General features: G+C 39.1%; 1 protein-coding gene across 4 annotated transcripts in view; it reads right to left on the bottom strand.

Annotated features, from left to right (window-relative positions):
* Positions 1–9,723: 9,723 nt before the first annotated feature.
* The window catches only part of Ahcyl1 (adenosylhomocysteinase like 1), a 38,487-nt gene continuing 36,134 nt past the window's right edge, over positions 9,724–12,076 (bottom strand). For all 4 annotated transcript variants that reach the window (XM_004853666.3, XM_004853664.3, XM_021265627.2 and 1 more), the window contains exon 17: positions 9,724–11,757. In XM_004853666.3, coding sequence (XP_004853723.1) covers positions 11,751–11,757 — 7 coding nt within the window. In that variant the 3' untranslated portion in view covers positions 9,724–11,750. The remainder of the gene's footprint in view (positions 11,758–12,076) is intronic.

The following is a 12,076-nucleotide window of genomic DNA, read 5'->3' as shown; positions in this document are numbered from 1 at the left end:
GAGTAACAAATTACCTTAACACTTAGAGGTTTAAAAAAGTATTTTTATTGCACCATTACTGTGGGTAAAAACATTCAAGGATGGCTTAACTGGATGCCACTAGCTCAGGGTTGTTAAAGAAAAAATTATGCTGACATTTATAAAAACCAGAAGGAAGATTTTATTCAAGACCATTGCAATAGATGACAAACAAGACCATTGCAACAGAGGAGAAAGATGTGGCTCAATTCTGAATCTAGCAAACAAAAATAGAGATTTACAGCCAATGAACAGAACTGAGGGGGGAATGGATTGAAAATTATTAAGAGGATGCATCAAGGGTAGAGATGTGACTAGATGGAGTCCAAGGAGGTCCCCCTCAAAGAGGAGATGGGAACTTTAACTCATCCCAAAGGAGTGGGTTCTTGTCAAGTGATAGTGCTACATTTTATCTTTTTGTTGTTCTTTCCAGCAAAGGCATGCTAGCTGACTGAGTTGCTCCAGAGTAGATGTCAGCCAGATATGTTCATTTTAAACATGAAAATGTCTATTTATACCATTCTGTGGTTATCATCCTTTAACATAAGAGTTTTAGAAACCTGAGGCCTTATATACAATATACCCCCATGAAGTCGTGGCTCAGAGTTCTCGGGTCAGTCATTCATGGATTTTTCCTTAGAGCTTAATGAATAATTGTTAGGGGAGACCCCTGCAATTTTGTGGAAATCACAAATATCCTCCACAATTGGTTTTTGGCGGGAGGTTTGCAAATAGCCAATCTCAGAGCATTATTCACTTCTCCTTGCTGCAGACTGGCTGCTGCCCTGCAACTCATCTCCAGAAGATGCACCAGCATTCCCACATCATAAAAAGTTGCTGCACCTTATATAGCTATCTTGAATATTCTCAGCTTTGTTCTTCTTAAAGCCCTAAAATTCTTTTTCTTCCCCCATTAAGTTTACTGGTACATTTTAGGTATAAAATACAGTTATACATTCATCATTGGGATCTTGGTACCATTACATGAGTATCTTGGTTCTTATTTTTTTCCCCTTCTCCTGCCCTCCATTCAGCCCCCCTTCCCTATTTGCAAAGACTTTGTTTCCATTTTTCTCCTTTTCTCATATTTTTTCTTTTCCTTTCTTTCCTTTCCCCTACCCCCCCATTCCCCTGCTCCTTTAGACCTTTGCTTCCTATTACACAATATCAATTATACATTTTTAAAATTACAATATCAAGATCTAGGAGACATTACCACAGATTTTACAGAATTTAAAAGGATATAGAAAGCATATTACAAAAATCTTTTTTGAAATAAATTTGACAACTTCTAAGAAGTACCTTGGAAGACAAATTAATGAAACTAACTCTGGAGGAAATATAAAATTTGAATAGCACCTATTAAAGAAAGTATATTCCTAGGTTGAAAACCTACCTATATGACAACAACAGGCTCATATACATTTTAACTGATAAATTATATCAAACATTTAAAGCAGAAAAAAGAAGGAACACTTCTCCCCTCATTTTAGGAAATCAACATTGTGCTAACTAATCCTAAAACTGGATATAGATAATAGAAGAAAAAAATATGAACATAGATAGAAATTTGTTTAACAAAAAAACTATTAGAAATCAGATCTGGCAGTATGTATAAAGTGGTTTTGTTATAGGGATGGCAGTGTTGGTTCAGCATTGGAAGATCCACCCCGAAAAGTCATCATTTTAACAGAGGAAAGGAAAAAGCCATATGATGCTTTCACTAGTTGGAGAAAAAGTATTGGACTAAATTCTACAGCTGTTCATGGTAAAAGCTATCAGGAGACTAGAGGTAGAACAGAACTGTCTCAACAGATAAGCCATGTACTACATACTTCCAGCAAAAACACAGTATATGAATGGAGAAGACACAATGCTTTCTCCCTAAGGTGGGGAACAAGGGCAGATGTGCCTACTCTTTATCTGTCCATTAAACTTTTTTGAGACATAGGCCCCACCAAAATAGTCTGGGAATAAAATGACCCAATTAGGATAGGATTGGTAAGGTAGAAGCAAAATCTTTATATGTAGATGAAATGATCATCTACAGAGAAAATACTAAGAAATTTCTAGGAGCCCCTAGAACTTGTATTTGAATTTAGCAGGATTAGAAAACACAAGCTACATATAAAAATTCAGGTCTGTGTATACTTGCTATAAATGAAGAATTGGATATTGAAATTTAAAAGTTATGTAGGAGTACAAAGGACCTAGAAAAGTAAAAAGAAAAAGAAAAAAACAACAGTGTTGGAAGACATTTAGTATCTAATTTTAAGACTTCCTCTAAAGCTGCAGTAATCAAGGCAGTGTTGGTGAAAGGAAAGACATATAGATCATTGGAATAAAACAGAGAATCTAGAAATAGAACCACACATATATGGTCCACTGAGTTTTGAAAGATTATTTAACATTAACATTTTATAGAACATAAACTCAATTCAAGAGTATAGGAAAAGATAGTGTTTTCAGCAAATGGCACTAGAACACCTGGTATCTGTATATAAAAAATTAACCTCAACTCTTCATTTCCATACATAAAATAACTTGAAAGGAACTATGAACCTAAATATGAAAGACTAAAACTATAAAACTTTAAGAAGAAATTATAAGGAAAAATGTTTATGAATTTAGGGTAGGCAAGAATTTCCTAGGATAAAAAAAACATGATGTATAAAAGAAAAAAATTGATAAATGAGATTCCATCAAAATTTAGAACTTTAAATGACATCGTTAAGAAAATGAAAAGTAGTCCTTAAACAGACCATATTTATAAAGCATATAACCTATGACCAGAATATGTAAAGAACTCTTACAGCTCATTAATGGACAACCCAATTAAAAAGTCGACACAAGAAGATGATAAATAGCCAGTACAGCACAAGGAAAGGTGTGCAACACTAGAATCAGAAAAATACTAATCAGTACAATAACAAGATTGAATTATACACTCATTAGGGAGATGAAGTTAAAAGTTTTAAAAGAACAAATGTCAGCTTAGGTGTGAACCAGTTAGAACTTTCTAATACTGCTAATGTGAAAGTAAAATGATAAAACCATTCTGGAAAACAATATAGAAATTTCTTGCATTACTGTTAGGAACCAACAGTCCTGTTCTTAAGGTTTTTTTTACTTGAGAGGAATGAAAACACATGTTCACAATAGATTTGTACGTGCAAGTTGAGTATCCCTTATTTGAAATTGTTGGGACCAGAGTGTTTCAGATTTTGGTTTGAAATCCACTTGATCTTCAAAGAGGATAGCTACTCCTGCTTTTTTTTTTTTTTTTTTTTGGTTCTTGTCACATGGAGTATTGTTTTCCACCCTTTAACTTTCAGACTATGAGTTTCTTTTTGAATTAAATGTATTTCTATGTTTCATTTATCTTGCTTCTTGAGCCATTCTGCCTATTTCTTTTGATTGGTGAATTGAGACCATTAACATTGATAGTTATAACTGATATGTATTGATTTATCATTGTCATGACTTTTTCTTTTTGTTGGATTCTCCCCCTTTGTGTTTAATTTCTTGTCACACCCGATGGATTCATTCTGCTGGGCTTCCTGGGGTTGTGATCTTCATTGTCTTTTCCTAGGATATTGTCTAAAATTTTTTGGAGTGCTGGTTTATTATTCATGAAGTTCCTAAGATGCTCTTTGTCATGAAAGTATCTTATTTCTCCATCAATTTTGAAAGATAGTTTTGCAGGGTACATCAATCTGGGTTGGAGGCTGTTTTCCTTTAGGGCTTGAAATACATCACTCCAAGCTCTTCTTGACTTGAGAGTTTGCATTGAGAAGTCTGCTGTGATTCTGATGGGCTTTCCTTTGTATGTGATTTGTTTCTTTTCACTAACTGCTTGTAGATTTTGTTCCTCTGTTGGGTTTCTGGAATCTTAACGATTATATGCCTATATGTAGATTTTTTTTGATCATGGCTATTTGGAGTCCCATATGCCTCACTTATCTGTATGTCAAGTTCTTTTCCCCTTGGCAAGTTTTCTGCCATCACTTCTGTGAACAGTTTTTTTATGTCATCTGCACTCCTCTTGTTTCTTCATTGACTCCAATCAGTTATATGTTATTCTTCTTTGCATCGTCTAGCAGCTGCTGGAATGATTTCTCATGGTCCCTTACAATTTTGAAGCTATTTTTCTTTTCCCTGTCACTAATTGCAATCTTACCTTCTATATCTGAAATTCTGTCCTCACGTTGGCTCTTTCTGCTGCATGGACTTTCAATGGAGTTTTTAATCTCCTGGAACTCTGTTTGCATCTGTTTTATGGATTCCATTTGTTTTCTATGTTGGGATTCCATCGTGTTCCTGAGCTCCTCTCTAGATTTATTAATCATGTCTTGCACTGTGAGCACAATCTCTGCTGTTATCTGAGAACTTATTTCTGATTTCATTTTTTCCAGATCCTCATTTTTTGCCAGTTCAGGGAGTCCAGGTGGTCGAGTATCAGAGTGTTCTATCTCATTTCCCTTTGGGGTTGCTGTAGGTGATCTGGAAGTCTGGTTTTGAGACTTGTTTACATGTCTTCTCATTTTGATGGGAGAAGGGGTTGCTGCTGGCGCCCACGTGGCTCACCTCCTGTGTGCTAGTGGGGGTGGTACAGCAGCCCTGCCAACCCAGAAGCCTCCTCTTGTACTTGTCCACTGGGAGCGGCTCACCTCCTGTGTGCTGGAGGGCTAATCTTTATTTTATTATCCTTTCTTGGCCAGGGACCCTGATAACCAGCCACGAGAAATCTCGCCCTCTTGTGGTAACAGTGGAGAGCCATACCACAGATGAGGGAGAAGAGACTGATCTGAGAGAGGTACATAGTTCTAGTCCACAATGCAGAGCAATTCTTTTTAGGACACTTAAATATGTGCTCAAGGCTGTCCATTTAGAAAAATTAATAATCAATTTATTAAAGTAACAAAACATCGCTTAAGCTTTTTAGAGTTCTGCTTATGTAGATCTTATTGTACATATTAATCTATGTATGAATTCCTTTAAACATTTTCAAATGCATATATATTTAATAAATTCAACTTCCTTTTTGGAGTCATTCAATTGTCTGGTAAACAAAAAGAAACAAAACAAAAAATTCCAGTATTGTGTATGTTTCCAATACTTTATATAACTTTCCAGTACTAACTGTATGTGTAAAACTGACTACAACTTAAAACTGCAGGTTTAATTACTCTCTTACACATTCTAAACTGGAGTAAAAGCTTCCCTTCCCAAGTGTTATGGTTCAGATCTAAAATGGCTCCCAAAGCCTCATGTGTTTGAAAGGTGACTGGATTATGAGAGTGCCATAGGTGACTTGCTGTTACAAAATGAGGAGTGCTTGGAAGAGTTGGCCACCTGGGGGGGGGGGGGCTTGAGAGGTATATATCACTCTCTCCCAGCTCCTCCCTTCGCTTTCCTCTGCAGCAGGCCCTTCCACCATGCTGTTTCTGCCTTGGAGCTGGCAGACACTGGCATGGACTCACTGAAACTTTGAGCCAAAATATACCTCTCCTAAGCTTGACTTTGTGGCATACACCTGTAATCCAAGCATTTGAGAGCCTGAGGCACTTAGGTTGTGAGAGTTAGGTATTTTGTCTCAGCCATGAGGAAAGTGACTAAGATACCAAATAGTTTTTATGTTGCTCTCTTAGTTTGAGATCTCCTAATCTAAGAGAGAATCCTCGCCAAGATACAGGTAAATTTACCATCTGTTACCTAGACTGGATCTTTGGTCAGTATTGTTAGTAAGCTTTCTGTCATGGTGAGAAAATATCTGTAGTAACTTAAAGGAGGAAAGGTCTATTGCAGCTCATGGTTTCAGTCCGTCGTCATTTGGCCCTGTTGCTTTTGGCCCTGTGTTGAGGCAGGAGTATATCATGGTGGCCGAAGTGCGTGGCAGAGAATGCTGCTCATCTCGTGGTGCTCAAGAAGCAAAGAAAGGGGCTGTTTCAGCCCACCCTACAAAGATGTGCTCCCAAAACCCAACTCTATCCAACTAGGCTCCACTTCCTAAAGTTTCCACCACCTCACAACAGCACATCAGCTAGGTACCAAGCTTTCAATATGCGAGCTTTTGGTGGACATTTAAGATCTAAATTATAAATATTCTTTCCTTTTAAATTATTTATTCTCTCAGTTTCTGTTCTCACCCAGAGACTCCTTCTATCTAATAGAATACAAATCAAATACCTTCCAATACATTTTTTCCTTTATGCCTCACATAACCTTTGTGCCTGGATCAGCAATCTTTTTTCTGTAAAGGGATAGTAAATATTTAGAATTTGGTAGGCCATTTAGTTCCAACTGTTCAACTCTGCCATTGTGGCAAGAAATCAGCTATAGAAACTCTAAAAGTGAATAAACATATTGTGTATAAAACTTCCATTTATGAACACTGAAATTTGTACATATTATTTTCATGTGTCACTAAATATTAGTCATGATTTTCTTCTCAGCCATTTTAAAACGTAATCACCACTCTCAGCTTGTGAGCCATACAGAAACAGGCAGTGGGCCAGGTTTGGCTCATGGAAGGGCTATCATTTGCAGATTACTGTTCCTACCTATGTTTTCACAACCAGTTAGCAAGAAAGTGCTGATGTCAATCCTTGCTTTACCTTTTTCTGAAAATTTAGGAATTTCTATAAAAATTTCCTGAATCTATACGTTATTTAACAGGTTTGTTCAGTATCCCTGCCAGGAAGCACTGTGGTGTGGCTCTACCATGCCACATCTTCTTTCTTTTTTTTTTTGGTACCAGGAATCAAACTCAGGACCTTGTGCTTGCAAGGCAGGTGGTGGCACCACTGAGCTAAATCCCTGGCCCTTTCCTTACTTTCTTATTGAACCATCCAGTCTGTTACTTTAGTTGGGATTTATTGTCAGTGAAATAGTTTTGGGTAGGCATGTAAAATGGTTCTTCTGTTTTCTTTTCTTTTACTAACCGAGAAGGCTTTACATTTTTATTTTAGTTTTTTGGTACCAGAGATCGAACTCGGGACCTTGCACTTTCGAGGCAGGCATCGGAACCACTGAGCTAAATCCCTGGCCCTACATTTATTATTATATGGTCTAAGATCTTGCTAAGTGGAGAACACTTGCTTTTTAAAATTTTAGGCCACAGCCTGATTTTTTTGTCTTGGAATACTTCACAAAATTTTAACTTTGAAATAATCAAACTTACCAAAATTTATCAAATGCATTAATTTGTTTTTCTTGACACACCTGAGTGAACCGTTGAGTTGATGACCAATCACTCCCTAGTACTTCCACGTTTATTTCCAACAGACACACATTCTTCATCACCACAGTTCAGCTATTAACATCAGGAAATGAACAGATGTTACCCTTTCACCCTCAGACCCCTTTCAAGTTTCAACAGTTGTACCAGTGATGACCTTATAGCAAAATGAACACATTCAAGAAAAGTTTTAGCTGCAGCTCTAGTTCCTTCTCCAGGGCCTATGTGGTAAACCTTGGTAAATGCACAAAGTACTGACTATGCAAGCGTACAGTACACAGTGTGGAGTCATGGTTACCTCCACCTGATTTCAAAGCATGCCTGAGAGCCTTACGGGCCTAGGCAGAGAACTGCCACAGGATCAAGGGTGCCATGGTCAATAGCAATCCCTAGTGCAGCTGTAGGGTTGTGGTTGCCTGCAACCTTAGAACTCCAAAGAAACCAGGGTGCAACTCCAGCCTGGGAGAGCTGCAGACTCAAGACTCCATGAAAGATGATATGTGGGCTGCTCCCAACAAACCCCTGAGGGCCCAGCTCCCACTTCAGTGTGCCTGAAAGGCAAAACATGGAGACCAGAATTACTCTGGAGCTATTTTGGGGGCGTTTTTTGGAGCTAGTTTTAATGTTCACCTTGTTGCATTTCACTTACTTATTCTGCCCCACTTTTTGAATAAGGTCCATCCTATGCCTATCCCATCATATTTTGGAAGTATAGAACTTGTTTGATTTCATAGGTTCACAGCCGGACAGCACTTTGTCTCAGGAAGAACTAAACCTTGAATATTACCGTATCTAATTTAGTTGACACCCTGGACTTTAGATTTCTAAATTGGTGCTGGAATGAGTCAAGACTTTCTGGATTATTAGAATGAATTTTTTTTTGTATGAAATGTGGAGGTGTAGGCAGAATGCTGTGGTCTGAATGTTTCTTCAAATACATCAGGTGAAATTTAATCACCAATGTGATAGTATTAAGAGGTGGAGCCCTTAGGAGGTGATTAAATCCTAAGGGCAGAATCCCCATGAATGGGATGAATGCTCTTATAAAAAGGTGCGGGGGGCGAGGGAGACTTGCTAGTCCTTGTTCAAAAGGTACCATCTTGGAAGCAGTGAGCAGCCTGCTTCAGACACCAAATCTGCTGGTGCCTTAATCTTGGACATTCCCACCTCTAGAACAGTGAGAAAATAAATTTTCTTTATAGACTATCCAGTCTCAGATATTTTGTAATAGCAGGAACTAAGACAGACACCTTGCTATATCAGAAAGCATCGATGCACCTTTAGAGATTGAAACAGGTCCAGGAGAGGCTGAAGCTTAAACTTTGGGGCATTCTTCAAGGAAAGGATCTAGGTATGAGGTCTTAGAAGACAACTATGCAAATGAGAATCTCTCAAAGCTTTTACCCCAGGGCTGTCTCTTTAAAAAGTGAAATGCAGGACTGAGGATGTAGCTCAATGGCGCCATGCCTGGCAAGCACAAGGTCCTGAGTTTGATCCTTGGTGGTGGTGGTGGGGAGTGAAATGCTTAGACCTGAGGCTTGGCACAGAGCAGGCATACAAAACATATATTCATCAGCTTTTGGTCATTATAAGGAAAAATTAATTATGATTAATTTATAAAGAGAAGATTAGCTTTATACTGAGTGTGGTGGCACAGGCCTGTAATCCTAGCACTTGGGAGGCAGAGGCAGGAGGATGGTGAGGTCAGCTTGGGCCACACAGCAAGTTCATAGTGAGTTCTATGCCAACCTGGACTACTTAGCAAGGTCCTGTCTCAACAAAACAAAACTAAACCTCCACAAAAAACAAACCAAACCAAAAGAACAGGGTTCTTTTGTTAGCTTACAGTTTTAGAGGGAGGTTTCTTTCAGTCCATGATTAATTTGCCCCACTGCTTTGGGCCTATGGTGAGGCAGCACATCAAGGTATCATGATGGGAGCCAAATGGTAGAGAGCAAAAACTGCTCAACAGCAAAGAAGCACAAAAGGAGAAATAAGAAGGGACCAAGATCCCACAGTGCCCTTCAAGGCCATGCCCCCAGTGACCTAAGCACCTCTTGGTAGGCCCTACCTAACGGTTCCACCATACCTCCCAATAGTGTCACCTTGGGGACCAAGCTTTTAACACACGGACCTCTGGGGGACATTTACCATCCAATGTATAGCAACTTAAGATATTGATGGCCAGATGCAGTGGCGCATCCCTGTATTCCATCTACTGGGGAGGCTGACGGAGGAGGACTGCTTGAGCCCAGGAGCTCAACGACAGCCTGGACAACGGAGCTAGATTGTCTCTAAATAAATAAATAAATGAATAAATAAATGAACAATGTTGCATTCAGTCTCTCTATATTTGGTACTAAACAAATCTATTAAATACTGCTGAATAGTGACTTGTCCCATCCTAGAAAAGCAGTTCTAATGAAGTTTTGCTATTCAACCAATGATGACACAGACTACCAATATGGTCTTATCATTTTAATTGACTTTAATGATTATTGCTCATCTGCAAGGATTAATATTGCATTCATTAAAAATCATTTAATACAAAATGAACTTTTTCCTCCCAAGTTGCTCTCCACACGCTCCCTCTGATGCCAGATATTTTCTAGTGTCCCTTGTTACATGGCTTGACAGAGACGGAGCCCTTACCTATTGTTCCTATGGACACATTAATAGATACCGCACCAGAGGGCAGACCAGAGGGCAGCAGGACGTGGGCCCCTTCCTCCTGCAGAGGCGCCCAATAGATACACTGTTGGTCAGGTTATCTCCCCTAACAGATACGGTGTTCTGATTGGCTGGTTAAGTGCCCTCCCCAGGAAAAAAGGCTTCAACCGTTAGCATCTACAGAGAAGAAAGCATGGTCACGCTGGCAAGGATTAGAGATGGGGTGGGGAGAAATAGAGAAAAGGGGGAAAAAGTTTTGGCAAGATAGTTGTCCTCTGCTAGAAAGCTGCAGGGTAAAAGCTTTCCTTTCTTGTATTTCTGTTTTTATTGTCTGTTTCTCTGATCAGTGGAGAGAAGCGAAAATTTCTAGAATCTAGCACTAATGCATGATCCAATTTTGAAGGATCACAAGCTAGAACAAGTTGAGGATTTGAAATCCTGGGTAATTATATACTTAAAAACTCATGAGCATAAAGCTCATTTGACCATGCAGAAATGCTGGTAAGCAGGGTGCATGGCGTGGGACTCTACCTCTGATCTTTGAGAGAGCCTCTCTGGGGATTCTTTCGGAGTATGAGTCAAGATGTACCAAGTACTTTCTCTACACACAAATTGTCCTTTAAGATTTTAGTTTATGAACTTTTTTGGTGGCATGTGTCAATCTAAAGTGGTACCACTTCTGTAAAAATAGTATTATACAGGACCTACAGTTCCAAGCAAATTATATGGAGTTAGATTTATTTCACCAAGGCCCAGTTTATGGTTCTTTCTCTCATCCACACCTACCTCTCTCTAAATATTTTAGGTTGCAGAAGCACAGCTGATCAGAACTTTGCTCTTAAAGGATAAAACCTAGATTGACTCAGTGCTTTGTACTGAGTAATGGCTCAAGAAATTTGCCTTCGGCATAAGCTGTATGGGGCAGAGCTGAGAGAATTTGCTTATGGCTCCAGTTCGTTGATGCTATGAACTAAGGGCTAGAAACACAGGGATTCATTCAGAGTTTGAGACTAGCATTTCTCTAGATTCAAGCTGCACTCTTAGCTCCAAAGGTTCAAAAGAGAAATTGGTAACAACCACTCAAGCAGTTCCTCAGTGTTAACATTAAAAATTTTCCTTAGTTTTTAAAAAATACAACAGAAATGCTAGGGTACAAAACTCATCTTGATAGAATGCAGTCTAGTTAAAAACTAGAAAACTGAGAGAGACTGGGAGTGGTGGAAGGGTTGTACTATAAATCCAAATAGGTCTACTGGATGTTAACAAACAACACTCACTAATACACACCTCTGAACCAGACATACCACCTTTACACAGGAGACAGGGCTTGGAATTTCTAAGGGAAATTAACATGCACCGCCTATATCTCACCTACCGGGTTGGTAGGTATCATCCCTGGTCCTCTGAAGGAGTAAAAGAGCACTGATTTTAGCAGCTAAGAAGTGGGCTCCTTTAAGGCAATTTAGACACTGCAGATTGTTCACATAGAAGGTACCTTAGCATCTCCTGTTAATAAAGTACCACATTAAGACTGAAATCCCCAGAAATGGTAAAGAATGAATCGCCTTTCTGGGTTTGGACAGTAAAATCCTTCTTTAGTGGCTAGGGTGAGGAACCTCAAGCCCCAGTTTCATCTAAAGAGCCATGAAGCAAGATCCTCTGTGGTCTGCAGAACTCAAATAATGAGATGAGAAAATGAGAAAGAAATTATCGGAAAAAAAATCAAGAGGAAAAGAATAAAAAGAACATAAAAGTTATCTTTAAAAATATTTCTTTTAGAGTCATGTGGTTCACATGGACTGGTCGGTCGTAATATGGTCCACTAGTATCTGTAAAGAAAGAGAACAACTGGTTACCACTTATGATTTCCATTTGAGAGTTCCAAGAATCAGAAACAGTACCATCGCCAGGGACCCTCCCTGGCCCAGGGACCCTCCCTGGCCCAGGGATCCCTGTCGTCAATCCACAGGGCATCATTTGTTTCTACTCTTCTACATGGTCCCTGACAATGCCATTTCTGCTATTACTGCCTGCTCTCCGATCATATAAGCCAATGGTTTTCAACTATATTAGTAACAGTCTGGGGAGCTTTTACAAAGTAATTGCCTGGGGCTCATCCTAGATCAAGTACATCAGAATCTCTGGGGT

This window comes from Heterocephalus glaber, unplaced genomic scaffold (assembly GCF_053883595.1).
Source record: "Heterocephalus glaber isolate CG9 unplaced genomic scaffold, H.glaber_assembly_v1.0 deba00001442, whole genome shotgun sequence".
In the NCBI taxonomy this organism is placed as follows: domain Eukaryota; kingdom Metazoa; phylum Chordata; class Mammalia; order Rodentia; family Bathyergidae; genus Heterocephalus; species Heterocephalus glaber.
The sequence above is the reverse complement of the archived record's forward strand: the minus strand, read 5'-3'. Positions and strand labels throughout refer to the sequence as shown.